This window comes from Papio anubis, chromosome 7 (genome assembly GCF_008728515.1).
Source record: "Papio anubis isolate 15944 chromosome 7, Panubis1.0, whole genome shotgun sequence".
In the NCBI taxonomy this organism is placed as follows: domain Eukaryota; kingdom Metazoa; phylum Chordata; class Mammalia; order Primates; family Cercopithecidae; genus Papio; species Papio anubis.
The window spans coordinates 30857917-30884123 of NC_044982.1; the positions used below are offsets into that span (position 1 = coordinate 30857917).

The window sequence follows — 26207 nt, forward strand, 5'->3', positions numbered from 1 at the left end:
TTCTTCAACTCCTGGATGCTGATAATAAAATAAACCTCAAGAAATTCACACTCCAATCACCAGGAGAGAAGGGTTAAATGTTGATCATAGTTTAAAGGGGGTCAGGAAAAGCAGGAAATCTCTGCAGTTCCAATACCTCAGCACTAAATTCTCTTGGCATATCTTCTCTTTCTGTTGAGCGCCATCATTTCCATAATATATGTATACATATAGACATTTAGTGTTCCAAAATCCAGACAGAGTTCCAGATCAAGATTTGCCAGAGACATTCCTGGGAAACCTGACAAAATGGCCAAATCTCTTCGTAGTGTTTCCAATTTATACATGTAGATTTTGTGTGTTGACAGGGGAGTTGCTGCTGCCATCATAAGTAGATCTATTCTTATTGCATCTCTAGTGATTAACAAGGCTGAGTTTTGCCTGCTCGAAGAATCAGTTGACTATACCATAAAATAATCTGATGAGGAGTTTGCCCAACAAATAACTGATAATTCTCAACAGAGCCACATGTTTTGCAAGCTGCTTCAAGAACTGGAGAAGCATTTCAAATTAAGAAAACAGAAAGTTTAACTCCTCGTTTCTCTGAGCAGGAACAAATATAGGCTTGGCTACAACTCTGTAGCAACATCATGGAACAACATGCTCACAGGCTGAAGTTCAGTCACTCTCACCTAATGAGAGGTTTGAGTCCTTATTCACACCGAAAGAAGCAGGAAAACACTGAGGTAACGAATATAGAGTCAGATAGAGCTGAGTTTGAGTTTTAGCACAGTAACCTGCCATCTGTGTGACATTAGCAGAGTCACTTATCCTACCAGCTTCTATTTCTTCATCTTAATTGGTAAAAAGTAAGTACCTACACCTCATTAGGGTTAAAGAGATAATGCATATAAAGTCCTAGGCACAGTGCCTAGTACAAAGTAAGCATCTGATTAATGTCAACTGCTTAATTATGAAGGGCAGGTATGGTCACATCAATGAAAAAATTTTGACGCAGGGTCTTACTTTGTAGCTGAAGCTGGAGTGCAGTGGTGCAGTTATGGCACACTGCAGCTTTGACCTCTTGGGCCCAATCGATCCTCCCACTTCAGCCTCCAGAGTAGCTGGGACTACAGGCACACGCCACCGCACCCGGCTACTTTTTGTCCTTTTTTTTTTTGTGGAGTTGGGGTTTTGCCATGCTCCCCAGGCTGGCCTAGAACTCCCGAGCTCAAGTGATCCACCCACCTTGGTCTCCCAAAGTGCTGGGATTATAGGAGTGAGCCACTGCACACAGCCATCAATTGTTTTTAAAGAAAATATAAAAACCTACAAAATGTAAAAAAGAAATTCTTTTCAATTTAGCAAGCATGTGATGACTGCCAAGTGCAAGGCCTTGCGCTAGGTGATGCGTTAGAAAGAACTGCATCATGTAGTTTAGTGCAAAACAGGAAAGAAAAGATGCAAAATAATTATAATAGATCTGTTATAAAAAGTAATGAAGAACTTAAAGAGCACAGAGAATAGAAAGATGACTTCTGGCTAAGGCAGCAGAGGGTTCTTCATTTACATATTTATTCAAAAAATACATATTGAGTGCATACTACTAATATCTAGCAAGCTGGGGAAAAACTGGTGAAAAAATGGACATGATCCAGTTCTCAATGAATTACCTTGTGTTCCGGTCGAATCAGCACATTTTTGGAGTACTACCAATGAGTCAGGTGTTGAGGCAACAAAGGACACTGCCCTCAAGGAGTTCACTGTCTGTTAAAAGAGCTATTTTGACATATCTAGTGTGATGAGTGAAATAGTGTGTATATGAGTGAAGTGGCATCTACACTGAGTCTGGACAGATGCCCAGATTAGACATGGCGACTGGGGAACATTTTCCATGAGGAGATAGCATAAGGCATGGAGACTAACAGAAATTCTAGTTGAGCTGCACTAAAACATGTATGATAGGAGGGAGACAGGCTGGAAAAGTAGCCTGGAGCCAGATTCTAAATAAAGGCTTTGAATCACATTTAATAGTCTGGGCTTCCCATTATAGACAACTGGAAGGCCCTTGAGATTCTTAAGCAGAAGAGTACCATGATGAGACTTGTGATTTATGAAAGAATCCATTATGGCCGGGCACAGTGGCTCACACCTGAATTCCCAGCACTTTGAAAGGCCAAAGTGGATGGATCACTTGAGGTCGGGAGTTTGAAACCACTCTGGCCAAGATGGTGAAACCCCATCTCTACTAAAAATACAAAAATTAGCCCAGCATGGTGGCAGGCATCTGTAATCCCAGCTACTTGGGAGGCTGAGGCAGAAGAATCACTTGAACCTGGGAGGCAGAGATTGTAGTGAGCTGACATCGTGCGCCACAGCACTCCAGCCTGGGCAACAGAGTGAGACTCCATCTCAAAAAAAAAAAAAAAAAAAAAAAAAAGAATCTTTCAGAGCAAAGCAAAGACTAGGGTGAACAGGAAGAAACTGGCCAAGAAACCACTGAAAAGGTAATTGCAGCTGTCCATCCGAGAGATAATAAAGGTCTTAAGCAGGGCAGTAAATGGAAAAGTGAAAAACAGGATAGGTATCAGAGACACTGTAGAATCTTGACAACTGCCTGGACATAGAATGAGGAAGTGAAGAGAGGCACTGATAAACCAATGGCTCCATTCCTAAATTCCCTGGGATTCTAGAATTCCAAGAATTGCAATGTCACTAATATAGAGCAGAACAAAAAGAGGCAAATAAGTTTTAAATATGTTTAAGACTTTTCTGAGTATTTTCAAAATATGCTCAAAATACATCAAGTATTTTGAATGTTGTGCAATATAGTTAGGTGGAAATGTCTCACAGGTGGAAATTTGGACCTGACTCTCAGCAAGGAGGCTCAAACTAAAGATATATATTTGGGAGAAATCCACAGAGAAGTACCAGGATGAAATCATAGGAAAAGGAACTTTACTCCAGGGGAAACTATGGAAAAAAAGTTCTGAGGATTGCAGTCTAGAATTCAGAGATATGCTGGAGGATCCCAAAAGACCAGGGAGAAGCAGATGCCCAGGGGCCACTCCACCTTCTTCAACCAGAGCTACTCTGCTATGATCAACTTTATACACCTAAGGTCTATATGCCAGTGGTTCTGAAAAACCTGTTGAAAATGGAATCTAATTTTCAGGGAGAGCAGGAGGAAGGAATGATCTCTCAGAGGAATTACTGAAGGGTTAGAAAAGCTAAGGGAAATTTTCACCTAAGAAGCAGTTAATAATAGCCACATGCTAAAGGAAGAACAGTAAAAACAGTGACTGAAGTTGGCAATTCTGAGGTCATGAGTGGCCTTTGAGACAGAGATGGACAAATGTAAGAGATGAAGTCAGACTGCAAGAGCAAGTGTGCGGGGGTGGAGGGGCAGGAGGCAGACTAGAGCCAACAAGGGGGTGTTATTTTAAAAGAAGTTCGGCAGTACAAGGAAGATGAGTTTGAAGGGGTGGCAGAGTAAAACAAAGGCTATTTTAAAACAAGAGATCATGCAGTAGGCCAGGAACTAAAGAAAATGAGAGCTTCAAGACTTGAGACCTAGAAAAGCTAGTAAATTAGATCAGATCAACTAGAGCCGGGTCCTGGAACAGAGAAGCACAAGTAGCCAAGAGAAGAATTGGTCTTGATACCAAAACTACCCCATTTTACAGATGAGGAAATCAAGGCACAGGGAGGTTAGACAACTTATCCAAGGTCTTGCTGACTCAAAAGGCTTATGCCTTTTTCTATTTACCTTTTTCTGCTTCTAGAAATGGGAAAGAATATTGTATACGGTACAAAGAACAACAACTTTTTCTACTAAGAAAGAATATGAAACTAAAGGAACTAGAGTTAGCAAACGACCACAAAATCTGAGCACAAATGTACATAAGTTCAAATGTGTCTAGATAAACTAAGGAGGCAGAAAGTTTCCAGTGCCAGTTGGTGAAGCTTGTGATAAACTGGGTGCCATCTGCCTCAATCCTAGAGAACATTTGTAACCATTTCAAAGATTTAGCTACGTCTCTCTTCATTAGGAATTTCTGAAATTGAGATTCACTCAAGGTCCACTGTGCACCCTTACAGTGGTAGCTGCTGAAGCAGAAGAAATGATAACGATTTCCTTTGTAAAGAGAGAGTGAAAGAGTTTAACTGCTGTGAACCAAGCGTTATGTACCTCCGCATCTCTCTTTCTCTAGGAACAGGCAAGGAAGTCTCAGGGTAAGGAGCAAGAAAAATGAAAGAAATGGAACGGATTTTTTTTTTCCCACTCTCCATCTAAATGAAAAATGTGAAGAGCAAAAAGTATCTCCTCCCCTCTCTGTATCTGTCAGCACATTTCCAGGAGGCCTGGCCACATCCCGGGCACTGGCTGGCTAGGGAGCAGAGACTGACACAGCACATTCGTTCACACTGGAGACCCCGCCTGGGTGGTCTGCTGTTATCCCTTTGATTAAACTCCCAGGCTGGAAGAGCTGGAGTTGCTCCTAATGATAGCTAGGTCCTGCAATCTCACACTTGCCTGCATGGAGAGGGCCAGCGCTCCCTCTGATTCCCTGCCTCCCACTTCTCACCACAAAGCTGGGCTAATTCACCACATTCTTCTGTTCACTAATGGCAATAACCACAAAGGGCTACATCTCTTCAGAGCACTACACTCCCTTCCAGCATGGAGTCAGGCAGAGATAGTGAGACTTCACAGGGAAGCTCAGCACCCTGTTGGCCACCACAGCACTTCTCCTGCCCCCAGTCCAGGTGCAAGATGTTTCTAGAAAACCCTGCCTTCAGGGACATACACATAGATTTCCAAAAGATCTCATCTCCAAAAGATAACCAGCTTCTCTTGGGCCAAGGGAAAGAATTAAATTTGACCTGCTCTCTGCTCAGATTTGTAAGTTATTTGTTGAATGGTTGTAGCTGAGAACATTCATCTCTTTTTATTTCAAGTATACCCATGCTTGCACAGATTTTCAGAAGTGGCCGCTGCTCATGTGGCAGGGAGAGTTTGATATTTTTATGTGTTTTAGGCTATAAACAAAGTTAAATCACAGCAGAGTACTAGTAACTATACAGGATATGAGCTTCTGTTTTTGCCATACAGATTTCTTAAGAATCTAACCTCTAATGTAAATTCTGAGTCCCTCTACGTTTTATCATCAAATTTTTGGCTTGTTACAATACTTTGCTTCTTTACCTTTGGCTAGTTCAATGTTCCTCATTATCTTCACCAGCGAGCATGGAGGAAAAAGGAGTGACACTGCCTCATCCTCCAAGTCCATCCTCTTCAAGCTACCTGAGTGGTCCAGCTAAAAGGCAAAGCAATTATGTCTCAGAGGATCTCCATCATCTATGAAACAAAGGACAAGTTCCTTCACAGGGCATGAAAGTTCTCCATGAACCAGCCCTTGCCTTCTCGCCCAACTTCATTCCTAGCTAGTCTCTGCTGACTCTCCATCCTGTGACATCCTTAGCCTGTCTCTCGTTTCCCTACATATGCACAAGCAAGTTTTTATTCCGTAAACTGTTTCTCCCCTTCTGCCATCTACCTGCCTACCTTTAAGATTCAGTTTAGATATAATCTCTTCCAAGAAGGCTAGTTCAGCTTTCTCCCCACTCCCACCCACAAGCTGGGTTTGGGGCCTCTTTCAGTGGTTGTTATTCCCTCAGACTATCTCTGTCATGCATATTCCATGTTATTATTATCATCTGTTTATGTAGCTGCTACCATTACAAGAGAATGAGTTATTTCATGCTGAGGACTATGTGTTATATCATTCCCATGGCTTAGTACCAAAACCTAGAAGACTCGAAAGAGCCTAGCAAAATGTTTTTTAAATACATACATATACACATGCACACACAAACACAATGAAATAAAAAGTTTTACAGGAAATGCCACTAAAAGTTTCAATAGGCTAAGCAGTTGAAATTATAGGCCAAATATAATGATTTTTCAGAAATACCCAACAACTTCAATTGTCTATACTCATCTTCCAAAATAGCACAAGTAATTTAAATTCAACTTTGCTTAGTTAGTAGAATATCTCTTAACTCCTTGCCCAGAAAGCCAATTAAAGATATATCAGAATTTATGCAATATAATGAAATCAATGCTTGGAGAAAAATTCATAGCTTTTATATAGTGAAAAAAAATACCAAGAATGAATGAAAATAAATTAAGCATCTAACTCAAGGTGGGGAGAAATACCAAAATAGTAGAACAAAGCTAAGGAAAGCAGAAAGAAGGAATTAGTAAAGATAAGGCAAGAAAACACTGAATTAGAAAACAATAAAATAGAATGAATAAACATATCCAGAATAAATCTTATTTTTAAAAGGGGAGAAAATACTAATTAAACCTGTTAGAAAACGGAAAACAAAGAAAAGAAAGCACAAATAGAAAACAGGAATCGAGAATCTGAAAACAGGTAAGAGAAAATAAAAAACATTTAAAGTGATTACTGGACACAAACTTGTTTCCCATAACAGCTAAGTTTAAGTTTTCACACCCTAACTCCAGAGAGAAGAGCAGAACTCTCACCACTTTCTGACTGGAAATCCACCTCTTTCTAGAAAGCTACAGACATTGTATCACTTGACTGTGAGTAAGAAACTAAAGTAAATTTCTTTTTAAACATAACTAGAGAAAAAGGGAAACTGTTGGTAAACAAATATACCAGAATCTATACTGAACCATTATAACATGCTATTAGTTATTTACCAGAAAAAGAATAATCAATGACAGAATTTTCCAAATTCCAAATTAAGGAATCACTTCCTCTGAAGGGAAAGGGTTGAACAACCTATAATTGAGCTTTGCAACAACAAAGTACGGAGGGTGGGGGGAAGTGGGGATGGTTAATGGGTACAAAAATATAGTTAGCATGAATAAGATCTAGTATTTGATAGCACAACAGGGTGACCACAGTCAACAATAATTTATCGTACATTTTAAAGTAACTAAGAGTATAACTGGATTGACTGTAATACAAAGAAAGGATAAATGCTTGAGGTGATGGATACCTTTATCCTGATATGATCAACACACACTATATGCCTATATCAAAATATCTTATGCACCCCAGGAGATTGGCCTTGTTGGCTGCATGGGAAATGGGTGAGGTCTGCCACTGCTGGCTTTCCCCTACTTCCCTGGTGACCTGTATGACGCAGCAGGGGCAGCCATAATCCCCCTGAGAAAGTAACTCCATGGGCCTGAGAACCATACCCCCATCCCCCACAGCAGCCACATCAAGCCCTGTCCAAGGAGAGTCTGAGCTCAGGCACGCCTAACTCTGCCCCAACCTGATGGTCTTTCTCTACCCATCCTGGTAGCTAAAGACAAAAGACACAATATCTTGGGAGCTCTATGGCCCTGCCCAACACCTGAGAAACTTGAATACTTACCCAGGCGACCTTAGGGCAAGCTTCTATCAGCTGATGGTCTCTTGAAAGCGCCACCTCCTGGCTGGAGGCCAAAAAACCACTACCACAACCAGCATTCAAGAAAACCAGCTCACGAAACAAAACTACAACAAAGGATCCTCACAGAGTCCACAGTGTTCACTCCCCTGCTACCTCCACCAGATTAGGTGCTGGTAGCCATGGCTGAGAGACCTGGAGATGGATCACATCACAGGACTCTTCACAGAAACTTGCCAGTACCAGCCCAGAGCCCAGCAGCTCTGTTGGGGGGCTAGACCCAGAAGGGCAATAATAATCACTGCAGTTTGGCTCTCAGGAAGCCCCATCCCTAGGGGAAGAAGGAGAATACCATATCAAGGAACCAAACAGTGGGACAAAAGAATCTGAACAGCAGCCCTTGAACCCAGATCCTCTGATACAGACTATGCAGATGAGAAGGAACTGGAAAAACAATTCTGGTAATATGACAAGACAAAGTTCTTTAACACTCCCAAAAGATCATACTAGCTCACTAGCAATGGATCCAAAGAAGAAATTTCTAAATTGCCAGAAAAAGAACTCAAAAGGTCGATTATTTAGCTACTTAAGGAGGCACCACGGAAAGGTGGAAACCAATTTAAAGAAACTAAATAATAATAACAATAATAATACAAGATATGGACAAAAAAATCTCCAGGGAAATAGAGACCATCGATAAAAAACAATCATAACTTCTGGAAATAAAAGACACACTTAAAAAGATGCAAAATACACTGGAAAGTTTCAATAATAGAATCAAAAAAGTAGAAGAAAGAACTTCAGAGCTCGAAGACAAGGCTTTTGATTAACCCAATCCAACAAAGACAAAGAAAAAGGAATCCCCAAAAATGAACAGAGCCTCTAAGAAGTTTGGGATTATGTTAAACGACCAAACCTAAGAATAACTGGTGTTCCCAAGGAAGAAGAGAAATCCAAGTTTGGAAAATTTATTTGGGGGAATAATTGAGGAGAACTTCCCTGGCCTTGCCAAATATCTAGACATCCAAATAGGAGAAGCTCAAAGAACACCTGGGCAATTCATCACAAAAAGATCATCACTTAGACACACAGTCATCAGGTTATCTAAAGTCAAGACAAAGGAAAGACTCTTAAGAGCTATGAGGCAAAAGCATCAGGTAACCTATAAAGGAAAACCTGTTAGATTAACACCAGATTTCTCAGCAGAAACCCTAAAAGCTAGAAGGTAGTGGGGTCCTATGTTTAGCCTCCTTAAACAAAACAATTATCAGCCAAGAATCTTGTATCCAGTGAAACTAAGCTTCATAAATGAAGGAAAGATAAAGTCTTTTACAGACAGACAAACAAATGCTGAGAGAATTAGCCACTACCAAGGCAGCACTACACAAACTGCTAAAGAAAGTTCTAAATCTTGAAACAAAATCTCAAAATACACCAAAGTAGAACCTCCATAAAGCATAAATCCTACAGGGCCTATAAAACAATAACACAATGCAAAAATCATCAGGTCTTCAGGCAATAACTAGCATGATGAACAGAATAGTGCCTCACATCTCAATAATAATGTTGAATGTAAATGCCCTAAATGTTCCCCTTAAAAGATACAAAATTTGCTGTCTTTAAGAAACTCAACTAACATATAAGTTCAAGAAACTCACCTAACATATAAACTCACATAAACTTAAGGGCGTGAAAAAAGATATTCCATGCAAACGGACACCAAAAGTGAGCAGAAGTAGCCATTCTTATATTCTTATATCAGACAAAACAAACTTTAAAGATCCAAAGCAATAAAAAGACAAAGAGGGACATTATATAACGATAAAAGGACTAGTCCAACAGGAAAATATCACAATCCTAAATATATATGCACATAACACTGGAGCTCCCAAATTCATAAAACAATTACTACTATATGAGCGGCAAGCCACCCAGGTGCCGAGGCAAGAGATTGAGGGCACGAGCTGTTCCAGCATAATAAAATATATAAAATAAGAATAGGTTATACTAGATATAGATAATAGATATTATATATGAATATCACTAATCATTAGTCTGTAGCAATTACTCTTTATTCCAATATTATAATAATCCTTGCTCTACAGTTATAACCTAGGAAAAACCAGGCCATACAGAGATAGGGGCTGAGGGGACATAGTGAGAAGTGACCAGAAGACAAGCGGCCACCAGAGGGCTCCTTGGTCTAGAGGTAACGCCAGTGTCTGGGAAGACGCCTGTTACCAAGCAGACCGAGGTCTAGCGGTAGCATCAGTGCCAAGGAAAAGCACCCGCTACTTAGCAGACCGGGAACAGGAGTCTCCCTTTCCCCAGGGGAGTTTAGAGAAGACTCTACTCCTCCACCTCTTGTGGAGAGCCTGACATCAGTCAGGCCCGCCAGCAGTTATTCAGAGGCCTAACCATCTCCCTGTGATGCTGTGCTTCAGCGGTCACGCTCCTAGTCCGCCTTCATGTTCCATCCTGTACACCTGGCTCTGCCTTTTGGATAACAGTAGCAAATTAGTGAAAGTGCTAGAAGTCTCTGATATGCAGAAATAATGGCATAGGCTGTGTCCTCTCTCTCTCTCTGTCTCTCCACCTCGGCTGACAAACAGGGAAGGGCCCCCTGTCCAGTGGACACACGACTCATGTGACCTTGCCAATCACTGGAGGTGACTCACATTCCCTACCCTGCCCCTTTGTCTTGTATCCAATAAGTAGCAGTGCAGCCTGGCATTCGGGGCCACTACTGGTCTCTGCGTCTTGGTGGTAGTGGTCCCTTGGGCCCAGTTGTTTTTTCTTTTATCTCTTTGTCTTTTGTCTTCATTCCTACAATCTCTCGTCTCTGCACACGGGGAGAAAAACCCACTGACCCTGTGGGGCTGGACCCTACACTACTAGACCTAAGAAACGAGATAGACAACAACACAGTAATAGTGGGAAACTTCAATACTCCACTGACAGCACTAGGCAGGTCATCAACACAGAAAGTCAACAAAGAGACAATGGACATAAACCATACCCTAGAACAAATGGAGTTAACAGATATTTACAGAACATTCTACCCAGCAACTGCAGAATACACATTCTATTCATCAGCACATGAAATATTCCCCAAGACAGACCATAAGATAGGCCACAAAATGAGTCTCAACAAATTTAAGACAATCAAAATTACATCAAGTACTCTTTCAGACCACAGTGGAATAAAATTGGAAATCAACTCCAAAAGGAAGCCTCAACACCATGCAAGTACATGGAAATTAAATAATCTGCTCCTGAATGGTCATTGGGTCAACAATGAAATCAATATGGAAATGTAAAAATTCCTTGAGCTGAATCATAACAGTGACACAACCTATCAAAATCTCTGGGACACAGCAAAAGTGGTGCTAAGAGGAAAGTTCATAGCATTAAATGCCTACATCAAAAAGCCTGAAACAGCTCAAATAGACAATCTAAGGTCACATCTCAGAGAACTAGAGTAACAAGAACAAACCAAACCAAAACCCAGCAGAAGAAAACAAATAACAAAGATCAAAGCATAACTAAATAAAATTGAAACAAAAAAACCTGATACAAAAGATAAACGAAACAAAAATCTGGTTCTTTGAAAAAAAAAAAATTGATAGACCACTAGCAAGATTAACCAAGAAAAGAAGACAGAAGATCCAAATAAACTCAATTAGAAATGAAACAAGAGATAGTACAACCAATACCACAGACATACAAAAGATCACTCAAGGCTACTATAAACACCTTTATGTGCACAGACTAGAAAACCTAGAGGAGATGGATAAATTCCTAGAAATATACAACCCTTCTAGACTAAACCAGGAAGAAATACAAACTCTGAACAGATAATAACAAGCAGCAAGATTGAAATGGTAATTTTAAAATTGCCAATTAAAAAAAGCCCAGGACCAGATGGATTCACAGCTGAATTCCATCAGGCATTCAAGAAGAATTGAGATGAATCTTATTGAAACTATTCCAAAAGTCAGAGAAAAAGAGAATCCTCCCTAAATAATTCTATAAAGCCAGTAACACTCTAATACCAAAATCAGGAAAGGACATTAACAAAAAAAGAAAACTACAGACCAATCTGTTTGATGAATACAGATGCAAAAATCCCAAACAAAATTCTAGGTTGGTGCACAAGTAATTGTGGTTTCTGCCACTAACCTAATCCAACAGAATATCAAAAAGATAATCCCCCATAATCAAGTGGGTTTCATACCAGGGATGCAGGCATGGTTTAACATACGCAAGTCAATAAATGTGATATACCCACACAGAATCAAAGACAAAAATCACACGGTCATGTCAATAGACACAGAAAAAGCATCCAACAAAATCCAGCACCCCTTCATGATTAAAACCCTCAGCAAAATCGGCATAAAATGGACATACCTTAGGGTAATAAAAGCCATCTATGACAAACCCACAGCCAACATTGTACCGAATGTGGAAAAGTTGAATATATTCCCCTTGAAAACTGGAACAAGACAAGAATGCCCATTTCACCACTTCTATTCAACATAGTTCTAGAAGTCCTAGCCAAAGCAATCAGACAAGAGAAACAAAGGGCGTTCAAATCATTAAAGAAGAAGTCAAACTGTTGCTGTTTGCCAATATGATCATATACCTAGAAAACCATAAAGGCTCATCCAAAAAGCTCCTAGATCTAATAAATTCAGTAAAGTTTCAGGATACAAAATCAATGTACACAAATCAGTAGCACTGCTATACACCAACAGCCACCAAGCTGAGAATCAAATAAAGAATTTAACACCTTTTACAACAGCTACAAAAAATAAAATAAAATACTTAGGAATATACCTAACCAAGGACATGAAAGACCTCTACAAGGAAAACTACAAAACACTGCTGAAAGAAATCATAGATAACATAAACAAATGGAAACACATCCCATGCTCATGGATGGGTAGAATCAATATTGTGAAAATGATCACACTGCCAAAAGCAATCTACAAATTCAACAATTTAATACATCATCATTCTTCACAGAACTAGAAAAAACAATCCTGAAATTCATATGGAACCAAAAAAGAGCCTGCATAGCCAAAACACGACTAAGCAAAAAGAACAAATCTAGAGGCATCACATTACCCAAATTCAAACTATACCACAAGGATATAGTTACCAAAACAGCATGGTACTTGCATAAAAACAGGCACATAGACCAACAGAACAGAATAGAGAACCCAGAAATAAAGTCAAATACTTAACAGCCAACTGATCTTTGACAAAGCAAACAAAAACATAACCTGAGGAAAGGACACCCCATTCAACAAATGGTGCTGGGATAACTGGCAAGCCACATGTAGAAGAATGAAACTGGATCCTCATCTCTCACCTTATACAAAAATCAACTCAAGATAGATGAAAGACTTAAATCTAAGAACTGAAACCATAAAAGTTCTAGAAGATAACATCAGAAAAACCCTTCTAGACATTGGCTCAGGCAAAGACCTCATGGCCAAGAACCCAAAAGCAAATGCAACAAAAACAAAGATAAATAGATAGAATTTAATTAAACTAAAAAGTTTCTGCAGGCAAAAGAAATAATCAGCAGAGTAAACAGACAACCCACACAGTGGGAGAAAATCTTCACAAACTGTGCATCCGACAAAGGACTAATAGCCAGAATCTACAAGGAACTAAAAAAAAAAAAATCAGCAAGAAAAAAACAATCCCATCAAAAAGGCTAAGGACATGAATAGACAGTTCTCAAAAAAAGATAGACAAATATCCAACAAACATGAAAAAATGTTCAACATCACTAATTATCAGGGAAATGCAAATCAAAATCACAATGCAATACTACCTTACTCCTGCAAGAATGGCCATAAAAAATAAAAAAATAATAGATGCTGACATGGAAGTGGTGAAAAGGGAACCCTTTTACACTGTTGGTGGGAATGTAAACTAGTACAACCATTATGGAAAACAGTATGGAGATTCCTTAAAGAACTAAAAGTAGATCTACCATTTGATCCAGTAATCCCACTACTGGTATCCACACAGAGGAAAAGAAGTCATTATATGAAAAAGATACTTGCACATGAATATTTATAGCAACACAATTTGCAACTGCAAAAATATGGAACCAGCCTAATGTCTATCAATCAATGAGTAGATAAAGAAAATGTGGTGTGTATATATATACACCATGGAATACTACTCATTCATAAAAAGGAACAAAATAATGGTATTCGCAGCAACCTGGAGGGAGCTGGAGCCCATTATTCTAAGTGAGGTAACTCAGGAATGGAAAACCACACATCATATATTCTCACTTATAAGTAGGAGCTAAGCTATGAGGACACAAAGGCACAAGAATTATATAATGGACTTTGGGAACTGAGGGGAAGGGTGGGAGGAGGGCGAGGAATAAAAGACTGCACATTGGTTACAGTGTACACTATGTGGGTGATAGGTGCACCAAAATCTTGGAAATCACCACTAAAGAGTTTATCCATGTAACCAAACACCACTGATTCCCCAAAAAAACCTACTGAAATCAAAAAAATCATATGCACCCCATAAATATATACATCTACTATGTACCCACAATAATTTTTGAAAAACTACTAAAAAGTACACTTCATCTAAAAACTTGTTTCTAACCAAATTAGAAGCCATTTACTACTGAAAGCCTTTTATGGCTGAAATAACAATATTTTCCACATATATTGCATTTACAGGTTTTGCATAATATCCTCATGACCCTGTTGTATTTTCCTCATCAATCAATGAAGACCCTGAGGTTAAGAGAAGTTGAGTGAACTGCTCAAGATCACACAGCTAGTCAGTGGCAGGAGAACAGTGGAGTGAATTGCCCAAGATCATACAGCTTGTCAGTGTCAGGAGAAGAGTAGAGTGAACTGTCCAAGATTACACAGCCAGTCAGTGTCAGGAGAAGAGTTGAGTGAACTATCCAAGATCACACAGCTAATCAGTGGCAGAACAGTGGCATGAACTGTCAAAGATCATACAGGAGTCAGTGTCAGAATAACAATGGAGTGAACTGCTCAAGATCACACAGGAGTCAGTGGCAAGTCTGTGGATGGCTAATCCAGCTCTTTCTCCACTACTCCATCCTGCTTATTACATCCTACAGCACCTCCCTCAGTACTGTACCAAGCACTGACCACCCTACTACCAAGACTCTAAAAGTTAACACTGACATCTAATGGCAAGTTCATATCCCTACAAACCACAGTCTATTGGACTTTTAACTCACTGGCACTGAAGTTCTTTATAGACAAAAAAAATGAACTGAAGGGGGATGACTTCCCAGTCAGGATACAGTCACCTTGGATTCCCACAAGATTAGGATCTTTTCACTTTTTAGGCTTTGCAGTCTAGCAAACGACAGGAGCTAGAAATAGGTAAGCACTATTTTTTTTTTTTTTTTTACTACAATCACAAAATCTGAATGTCTTGGTGCTCCTAGCTGTCCATTTATAAACTGGAAACATATAATCTAGTTAGTGACCCAATGATAAAAGTGTAGCAGAGCACTGGCCTTTCCCGTCTCATAGCCACTTAATTGGAAAATTCCTTCCCATCGTATCTTGGTATCCCATTCCCTCTTCCCATCATTCTGTCACTAAAATCTAACTATCCAACTCCCTCCAAGAATCAACATTGTTCTTGTAGCGTTCTTTGCTTCCTATTTCACATTAGGACTTCTTTACTCCCTTCAAACAACTAAGGATTTGAGAAAGACAATAATTACTGCTTCACATGCTGGGATGAGGCTGAAGTAAAACTAAGTCCATGAGACGCTTAGCTTTAGTTTTGGTCCTAAATTTTATACAGAGAAGTAGGGTACCACCAGGGAGCAGTGTGTTGCCTACTTTTAGCATGTACTTAAAGTAATTTTCAGCTTCACTTTTTTCGATACTTGATTATCACTACAGAGTTATTACCAATTAAGGAATTTGGCACATCAGCAACATAAGAAAATGTAACTGTGGAGTTAAATTACGATAATTCCTTTAGAGGACTTTGATGCCATTTAGCATTAAAGAATAAGAGATATGGCTTTTCCTTCAATTAACCACAGGGATAACCAGCAAGAAGGACAAAGAGAACTCACAAAGCTCTTGAAAGTGCCATCTACCTTCACTGTGTTGCAAGATTGTTAATATCTATATAGCATAAGGACAATAACCTGTTACTTATTTCTATCCACCCAGCTTGTTGAATGACCTTGATCACATAACTTCTTTCAGCCTCAGGTCCTCCCATCTGTAAAATGGGGAGAATGATATTATATTGGATAAGGGTATAATAAAATATGAAATTAATCAGTTACCCATAAAACATCCTGAGATCATGAAATAAAAGGCAGTACAGAAAAAAAATTTTTTTAAGGGTAATGTTATAAAATTCTGGTAAAAAGATTTATAAGACTAGAACTCAGTGGAAAATTTTACCAAAGAAAAGAACTTATTTTTAAAGATCCTTTAAAATTATATTTACAGATGAACATTCAAGTCTGTTTATCCATGAAATAGGTACATCATATCCAGTAGCAGACTTACTTACTTCACAATGCCTGTAACAGAAAGTTATTTTCTTTAAATTTGAAAAGGAAACACTTGATCCTTTAGCTTGAAACTAACTATTAATATTACTCATTCAAGAGGCATCAGTATATGGGAATAGTAAAGACAGGGAAAGACAAAGTACCCTGTCACTAATTCTATCCTCAGGTCCAAAGAGCTCTTGGGCACCCCAGACCATCCGTACCTGCTGGGTGAGGAGGTTGATGTGGCTGGACGGAGAATACTGTCTCGCTGCCTGCTTCTCAGCTAGCCGCTGAAGTTCAGCTGTAACCATACTTTGGTTGTATCGTTTGCTATACAAAGAAGCATCTTCTCCCTCTTTTTGTGTTTTGGCTATTCCTGAATGATGCTTGTTTAGATAGCACGATCCTGCTAAAACGGAGAAAAGTTTTCACTCATTTAGGAAACAAAGCCCTGAAAAAAAATAGGATAATGACAGAAATCTCAGGTCAACAGATACTTTACTGAACCCTAGGGATCTTTAATAATATAGGAGAAATAAGCCATCTTCAAATGATCACAAAAATAAATAGTTACCATAACCTAGAAACTCTTCCTATTACCAAACTGCCACATGCATTATTTATTAATGTGTTTTTGCTTATAATGAAAGTTTCACAAAGAATAATTTTCATTACATGTAATGGGGAATAACCAATCCTAGAATTTGCTAATCTTACTGAATAAAAAATATATCTTTGAAACTCATTATAATTCTTATTTTTCTTGTTATGTAACTAGACTTGTCAACAGTCTGTGGCATCCACTGTCAAATCATCCATAATAGAAAGCTCAAAAGGGAAACGGGGATAAAAGCAAAATTGAGTATAATGAGAAAAATAACAATAACCTTGTATTTTCAAACGGCTGATTTCCCTTTCAGATTTAAATTTTCTTCTTTCAGCTGTAATATCACAGCATTCTATTATTTAAGCATTGAAATTCTGGCAAAAAAATTACTTAAAATCAAGATTCAGCTGAGCACGGTGGCTCATGCTTGTAGTCCTAGTTACTTGGGAGGCTGAGGCAGGAGGATCGCTTAAGCCCAGGAGTTCAAGGTTACAGTGAACTATGATCATGCCACTGCACTCCAGCCTGTGTGACAGAAAGAGAACCCGTCTCTAAAAATAAAATAAAATAAAATAAAAGTTCACATTTTCCGATTGTAAAAGTCACCTCTTTGAAAAAAAATTTTAAACTCAGAAAAGTAGAAATAACATAACCTATTTCCTTTCTGTCTTTTTAAAATTAACGCTAATATAACAGTGATCATTCTGCATATACAACTGACTTTCTAAATCTGTAACTTTTTCATGTTTACTATATTATTTAGTACATACAAAATATTTATAATAGCTGTATATATAGTTATAAGCATATTGTAATGAACACCTGTGAGCTTAATACCCAACTTAGGAATTACATTATCAACAATATGCACTAACCTATGTGCTTGTTCCTCCCCATTCCTAATCTCCCCTTATCAATCATTCTTTTTTTAAAAAACAAAAAGTTTTATCAAATATATTTGTGTGCATATACATACACAAACAAAATACCAGAAAACTTTGCTTGTCTTTGAGATCTACAAAAATGGTATCCTACTATAGATATTTCCTGGAACTTGCTCTGTTATTCAACATTACTCTTCCAAGATTTATCCTAGCTAAATATAGCTGAAAATCATTCATTTTCCTTCCTGTCTGGCATTCCATTTTGTAAACACACCACAACTTATTTTTCTATTCCCCTATCAATGGCTCTTGTGGTTATTGCAAGCATACTGCCATTATAAACAATGCAGCCATAAACACTCTTGCATACATCTGCTGGCACACATGTAGAAGAGCTCCTCTTGTATATGCCCAGGAGAGGAATTGTTGGGTCACAAAGTATGTAAATTTTCAAGTTTATGTAGTAATACCAAAGTGGTTTTTTGTTTTGTTTTGTTTTGTTTTTTTGAGACAGAGTCTTGCTCTGTCGCCCAAGCTGGAGTGCAGTGGTGTGATCTCGGCTCACTGCAAGCTCTGCCTCCTGGGTTCATGACATTCTCCCGCCTCAGTCTCCCAAGTAGCTGGGACTACAGGTGCCCGCCACCATGCCCAGCTAATTTTTTTATTTTTAATTTTTAGTAGAGACGGGATTTCACAGTGTTAGCCAGGATGGTCTCAATCTCCCAACCTTGTGATCGGTCCGCCTTGGCCTCTCAAAGTGCTGGGATTACAAGTGTGAGCCACCACACCCGGCCCCAAAGTGGTACTTTTTTACACTCCGACAAACAAAAGAAAAACATCCCTGGGCCGGGAACAGTGCCTCACACCTGTAATCCCAGCACTTTGGGAGGCTGAGGCAGGAGGACCACTTCAGCACAGAAGTTTGAGACCAGACTAGGCAGCAAAGTGAGATCTCTTCTCTACAAAAAATTAGCTGGGTGTGGGACATGGGCCTAGAGTCCCAGTTACTCAGGAGACTGGTGTGAGGATTGCTTAAGCCCTGGAGGTCAAGGTGGCAGTGAGCCATGATTGCACCACTAAACTCCAGCATGGGTAACAGAGTGAGACCCTGTCTCAAATTTAAAAAAGAAAGAAAATTCCTGTTGATCTATAGCCTCTTCAACACTTAGTATTGTCAAGTGTCTTAATAATTCCCATTGTAGTCTTCATGTACCTGATTAATAATGATGTTGAACATGTTATCTCTTTTCTGGTATCATTTTTCTATTGGGCTATCTTTTTCTTATTGACTTATATGACTTATGCTTTTGTTTTTACTTTTGCTCCATACCATAAGTTCTTAATGATGGTTTCCTTTATTTTATTATTTTATTTCATTATGGAAGTTTTACATCTGAAATTGATTTTATACATGGTGTGAGGCAGGGATCTAATTTCATCTTTCTCTGTGGGGATAACCAACAACCAACCCCAGAAGCATTTATTGAGAAATCTCTCCCTTTCCTCTGATCTACAATGCCATCTCTGTCATACATCAAAATTCCACCTTCCTGTGTGATTGTTTCTAACTTTCTATTCTGTTCCACTGGTCAATCTGTCTACACATTTGCCAATACCACACTGTCTTAAGTATCAGACCTTTATATTAATAAGGTGCTCCTCCACCTTGTTTTTCTTTTTCAGTGGGTTCTCACTATTCTTGGCTCTTTGCCTTTCTATTATCATTTTAGAATAGGCTTACCAAATTCAATGACACACTTATTGAGATTTTGGTTGGAAATGTATTGAATACAGAGATTAATGTGATGAAAATGGAAACTTTGATGATATTGAGTCTTCCTATGCATGTACGTGGTATATTTATTTAAATTCAATTATTTAAATTTTCATTTATTTAAATTTTTGTCAATCTCTAATATCTATGTCTTTCAATGTAGTCTTATAAAACTTCCTTTCTTTTCTAAATGTATTCCTAGGTGACACAGCTTTTATGCTATTATTAGTGATATTTTTAAAAACATTTTTATTGGTGGTGATGGCTGTAAAATAATGTGACTGTACTGAATGCCACAGAACTTAAAATAGTTCAAATGGTAAATTATATGCTATTTACATTTTGTTACAATCAAAACAATTGTTTTCTATCACTTCTGGCAAGTAATTTTGAAAGCAATTAACTTTTTAATATTAATCTTATGCTAAAATAACTATTTCTAAAATGTATCTGTAATTATTTTGTTTTCTATGTAGACAATATATTATCTGCAATTATACAATTTTGTTTCCTCTTTTTTGATGCTTATGCTTACACTTGATCTTAACCAAAAGGCCAAGAAGTGATGATCCTTATGCTTATAATTTCTTTTTCTTATCTTACTATGTTGGTTCTGATCTCTAGTAAAACACTGGACAGAAGAAATATTAGTGGGCATCCTTACTTCTTCTTAAAGAGAATGCTTTCAACGTTTCCTTATTTAGACTGATAGCTCTAGTAGGTTATTGGCAGATACCCTTTTACAGGTTAAGGGAGTCTCCTCTTCCTAATGAGCTGAGAGTTATCATCATGAATGAGTGCAGAATTTTATCAAATTTTTTTCTGCATGTACCATGACGAAGAATATGGTTTTTTCTTTATTATATTAATATGGTGAAAGATATTTATAGGTTTACTAACGTTAAACCCCTCTTACATTCCTTGAATAAACTTGCTCATGGTGTACTATTTCTTTTAGATGTTGCTAGAGTTGATTGGTTTTTATTTTGATTCAAATTTTTGCATTTATGTTCATAAACAAAGCCAGTCTGTAATTTTCCTTTTTAATACTTTCCTTAACTGGTTCTATTATTAAGATAAAACTAGCCATACAGAATAACTTGAGGAAAAGTATCTCTTTTTCCACACTCCAGAAGAGTTTTTTTAAATATATTAAAATTATCTACCTCTTGAAAGATTAGAACTTACCCATAAATCTAGGCCTTATGTTTTCTTTAAGACTTTCAACTACTGTATCACTTATTTTAATGCTTATAGGACTATTCAGACTTTCTTCACCTTCTTGAGTCAATTTTACGTAAGTTATAGTTTGTATGAGTTTGGTCCATTTTATGTAAGCTTTCAATTTTATTGGAATAAAGTTAACAAGATTATTTTTGTCATTTTGGGTGTATTTATATTTTCTATGTCTGCTTTTCTATTCCTTATATTATTTACCCAAGTCTTCTTTATTATTTCTTTATCCTTTAGATTTATGATAGTTGTTTTTATAATGTCTAAAGCCAGACATTTAGCACATTAATTTCCAGCCTGTCTTCTTTTCAAATATAAGTTTTTATTTATTTATTTATTTACTTATTTATTTATTCTTAGAGATGGGATCTCGCTATGTTGCCCAGACTGGTCTCAAACTCCTGTGCTCTAGGAATCGTCCTGCCTCAGCCTCCCAGGGAGCTGGGACTACAGGTGCACACCAACTATAATTATTTAAGCCAGTAAATTTCCCTTCAAATACTAATTTGCATTGCTCTCTACTTATTTGGACATACAACTTTTCATTATCATTCAGTTCTAATACTTAATAATTTACTTCCATTAGGATTTCTTCTTTGACTCTTAAATTTTGAAATATATGGGGGTTTCTTCTATATCTTTTTGTTACTGGCTTTCAACTTAATTGCAGTGTGGACAAAGAATGTGGCTGTGTGATACCAAGTCTCTGCAATTTGTTCTCTTGTTTATGATGTAGGATATGACAGATTTTTATAAATATATCATGTATGCTTAAGGTGTTTTGTCTAATTATTGGGTGCACAGTCCTTATATATTATAAATAAATAAACTTATCTCCTTGTTCAAATCCTCTTTATCCTCTCTGCATTTTAAAAATCTGTTTAGTGTATTAATAATTAATAGAAGTATGTGGAAATCACCCACTAAGACGGTGGATTTATACATTCTTCATGTGGTTGTTTCCATTTTTGTGTTACATATTTGGAGGCTATTTTATTATTTGCAGATACTTTTAGAATTGTTAAACTTTTGACTGAACTGAACTTTTTGTCATTATGTAGTTACTCCTTATCTGTAAGAAAGTTTTATATCTTCAAGCCTGTTTTAGCACGCATTAATGCAACCATACCAGCTTTCTTCTGGTTGGTACTTATCTGGTGTTTCTTTCTTCAATTTTTTACTTTTAAACATTCTGTGTCCTTAAACTTAGGTGTGCCTCTGGTAAGCAGCATATAGTTGGATTTTTCTTTAACTTTAAAAATCTGTCAAGTTTAACCTATTTATGTTTATTTGATTCTTGATATATTTGGACTTGATTTACCAGGTTTTTTGTTTTGTTTTTAGTAGTTGGACACAGAGTCTTGCTCTCTTGCCTAGGCTGGAGTACAGTGGCGTGATCTTGGCTCACTGCAACCTCTGCCTCCTAGGTTCAAGTGATTCTCTTGCCTCAACCTCTTGAGTAGCTGGGACTACAGGCCGGAGCCACCACGCCTGGCTGATTTTTGTATTTTTAGTAGAGGTTGGGTTTTACCATGTTGGCCAGGCTGGTCTTGAACTCCTGACCTCAAGCGATCTGCCCATCTCGGCCTCTGAAAGTGCTGGGATTACAGGCGTAAGCTACTGTGCCTGGCCAATTTACTATGTTTTAAATTTCTATTTATCTTGCTTTTTCTATGCTTCTTGCTTGCATACACCTAAGTTTCTGCGTGTTTTTTATCTGCAATTCATTTTTCTTCTCCCCATAAGATTAGAATTTATACTTTTATTCTTTTAGTGATGACCTTTGAAATTTGACGCTGTATATTTAACTTTAAAAAGTCTATAGTAAAATAAAATCTTACTCTTATTTCAAAAGCATTCAATTATCACAGAAAAATTTAACTCCAATCAATTACAGGCTGTTGTAAATTACATTTTTTTGTCCGTATATTGCCGTCTACTACTGTTTAATCCATTCAGAAAATGTTCTCTGACTACAGTGGAAATAAGCTACAAACCAATTATAAAAATAAAGAATCCCAACTACCTGAAAATTAAATAATATATTTATAAATAATCCAAGAGTCAAAAAAGAAATTGCAACAGATATCAGAAAATATTTATGAACTGACCAACTTCTTTTGCTCCCTATCCTTTTCTTGGAAAGGATCAAAAGGGAGGGTTTTGAAAAAGTTTTTCTGATAACACAGGCCACCAAAGACATTGATCTTACTGAATTTCTTACATGGGGAAAAAACAGTTCAAACCAGAACATTACTGATCATTATTATTACTGATTTTAGAAAATTAAATCACAACAACAATGATTACCCAGAATTAGCAGAGACATATACATATGTGTATAGTCATATTTATGACTTATTAAAGCGGACCATTTAATATCTCTGACTCAAGCTGTCTATTAAAATATCCATTTCATTTGAAATCAGGTATTAAGAAATATAGACTGGCTATTTATAAAACATGTCTTAGCTGTAACTCACCTTAACATAGCTATTACTAGTGTTTAAATCTTGACTGATGTTAAGATACTCCCCACATTGATCCACAGATAATAATCCTATCAAAATCCCATCTGCCTTTTCTTGAGGAAATTGACAAGCTGATCCTAAAATTCATATGAAAATGCAAGGGATCCAGAACAGCCTAAACAATCTTGAAAAAGAAGAGTGAAGTTGGAACAATCATCCTTGGTGATTTCAAAACTTACTCTAATGCTGTAGCAATAAAGACAACGTGATACTGGCATAAAGTCAGCCTTATAGGTCAATGGAATAAAACTGAGGCCTTAAAAATAAACCTTTACATTTATAATTAATTGATTTTTGAGAAGAGTGCCAAGACAATCCCATGGGGAAACAATACTCTTTTCCACAAATGATGTTGCTATAACTGAATATCCACATGCAGAAGAATGAAGTTAGACCCTTACATCATACCATACAGAAAAATTAACTCAAAATGGACAAAAGACCTAAATGTAAGAGCCTAAACTATAAAACATAATTGGGGCTGGGCACAGTGGCTCACGCCTGCAATCTCAACACTTTGGGGAGGCCGAGGTGGGCGGATCACAAGGTCAAGAGATCGAGACCATCCTGGCCAACATGGTGAAATCCCGCCTCTACTAAAAACTACAAAAATTAACTGAGCATGGTGGCATGTGTCTGTAGTTCCAGCTCCTCGGGAAGCTGAGGCAAGATAATTGCTTGAACCTGGAGGCGGAGGTTGCAGTGAGCCGAGATCATGCCACTGCACTCCAGCCTGGCGGCAGAGCAACAATCCGTCTCAAAAAAAAAAAAAGGAGGAAATCTCTGTGCCACTTGATTAGGCAATAGTATTCCAGATAAGATTAAAAAAATCACACGTGACAATAGAAAAAAACAGATAAATTGGACATTATTAAAATCTAAATTTTTTTGTGCTTCCAGAAAGTAAAAAGGTAACCATCAAGTAGGGAAAAAATATTTCTAAATCCTATCTGACAAAGGGCTCTTATCCAGAGTAAATAAAGAACACTTACATTCAACAATAAAAATGAAAACATACCAATTTCTGAAAGGGCAAAGAATTTAAAAGACATTCCTCCAAAGAAGATATATAAATACCCAATAAGCAAATGAAAAGATATTCAGCATCATTAGCCATTAGGTAAATGCAAATCATGACCACAAAAAAGAGATACTATTTCATACCCATTAGGATGTGAAAATCAAAAACAGAGACCACTCATAGTAATGGCAAGGACACAGAGAAACTGGAACCCTCAAACATTGCTGTTAGTAAAAGGGCAAAGTCACTTTGGAAAACAGTTTACAAGTTCCTCAAAAAGAGGAAATACAATAAGTTTTCATACGAACCAACAATTCCACTCTAGCTATACACTCAAGAGAAATAAAAACATATGTCCACACAAAAACTTACAAACAAATGTTCATAGCAGCATTATTCATAATGGCCAAAAGGTATAAACAAATCAAATGCCTGTCAACTGACTAATGGCTAAACAAATTGTGGTATATCCATACAATGGAATATTATTCAGCCATAAAGGGAATGAAGTTCATGCTACAACACGGATGAACCTGAAAAACATTATGCTAAGTGAAAGCAGCCATTCACAAAACACCACCTATTATGACTTTACTTATATAAAATGTCCAGAATAGAAAGCGGCCATTCACAAAAGACCACCTATTATATGATTTTACTTATATAAAAATGTCCAGAATAGACAAATCTGTAAAAACAGAGAAGTAGATCAGTGGTTTCCAGGGGCTAGGGGGAGGAAGAAACAGACAGTGGCTGCTAACAGGTATGGGGTTTCTTTTGGAGATGATGAAAATGTTCTAAAATTAGATAGTGGTGTTGATTGAACAAGTCTGTGAATATATAAAAAAAAAAACCCCACTGAATTGTACACTTTAAAAGGGTGAATTTGATGGAATGTAAATTATATCTCAATAAAGCTGTTATTAAAAAAAGAAGGACAAATTTGACAATATAGGTCTATTTCAGTTAAAATGATAAATCCTATTCTAAGAATTCTTTGGTTATTTATTCAAGTCATTCTTGTCTTAAAAACTAACTTGTCTGATGTTGGGAATAACTATTTGAAGCACAGAGAATGCATAGAGCACACTCATAGGTCTATGGTTAACAGGAAATCTCTTGACTAGGCTGTAGGCTCCTAGTGAACAGAAGCCTTGTCAGATTCATCTCTTTATCTCCAGTACCTAAAAGAAGTCCTGTTTTCTCTTGCATCAATGAATGCATGCTACTGGATGCAATGCAAGCCTTCTTTAGTCACATCAGAACAATGCAGTGTGTGTCCCTTTCCATTTCAAAATTTAAAAAAAGGCAAAGGGAAGAGATCACATTCTTTCTTTATTGGGGCTGGGGAGGAGCTCACATTGTGGACCATCTTTCGTTCTCTCACTCACCTGCCTTTGCTGAAGAGGGACGAGACAGTTTCTGGCTATAGATGTGTGCAGCACTTTGGAAGGAAGAAAAGGAGCCAATGGTGTGACTTCCTGATCGACAGCGAGGCAGGCCAGCAGGGCTTGGGATGTTCTGTGTCCCAGGATGTAGGGAGGGAGAAGCACTGGCAGAGACTGTGTTCAGTAAAATTGTTGGCTGGTGAGGCATGCTGGGGATAGCTGAAGGAATTTGAGATAAAGAAGAATGGTGGCCAGGCCCTGGAGAAAGGTCTGAGGTTGTAACAGATGACAAATGGGTGTTGGGAATTTTCTGCAGAGTAGCAGTAGGACCAGAGAAAGGAGCAGACGAAGAATTGGTATAAACTAATTTTGCCTCTTTTTCTGCTGAAGTGGTAAATCCTATTAAAAACAAAACAAGACATCATTTTAGAAAAAACAAACATACAATCTCTATAAAACAAATATTTTTAAAACATAAACATCACAATAATCTTGGCATGAAACAAGAATCATGAAAAATACAGACTTTAATGAGTATTCATCATAAACTTAATGATTTTTGCCTACCAGAAACAACTTGGCAATAGAAATAGGAATTTACTTTTATTCCTTTCTAAAAGCTGGAGTTGGGACTACCACTATGAAACAGAGCAGGCATGTTTTACACATGTTAGGACATCAAGATGAAGTCTCCACTAGTAACAGCTAATTCCTCTCCCCCTTCTCTTCAAGCTTCTAGGAAAAAAGAATTTTTTCTAGTTTCTCACTCAGAAACTAGAATTTCTAAACT

At 37.6% G+C, this 26207-nt stretch overlaps 1 protein-coding gene across 27 annotated transcripts in view; it reads right to left on the minus strand.

The window, feature by feature from the left end:
- TTLL5 (tubulin tyrosine ligase like 5) overlaps positions 1 to 26207 on the minus strand; it is a 294113-nt gene that overhangs the window by 147622 nt on the left and 120284 nt on the right. For 18 of the 27 annotated variants that reach the window (XR_004184858.1, XR_004184857.1, XR_004184855.1 and 15 more), the window contains 2 exons: positions 25421 to 25816; positions 16201 to 16388 (listed from right to left, as the gene is read on the minus strand). Coding sequence is in view for 19 of the 27 variants with exons in the window: in XM_031667951.1 (XP_031523811.1) it covers positions 16201 to 16388; positions 25421 to 25816 (584 nt within the window). In the remaining 8 variants the exon portion in view is untranslated. Of the gene's footprint in view, positions 1 to 5188; positions 5301 to 13974; positions 15697 to 16200; positions 16389 to 25420; positions 25817 to 26207 lie in introns of those variants that run through there. The other 9 variants (XR_004184859.1, XR_004184860.1, XR_004184861.1 and 6 more) reach the window with 3 other exon arrangements.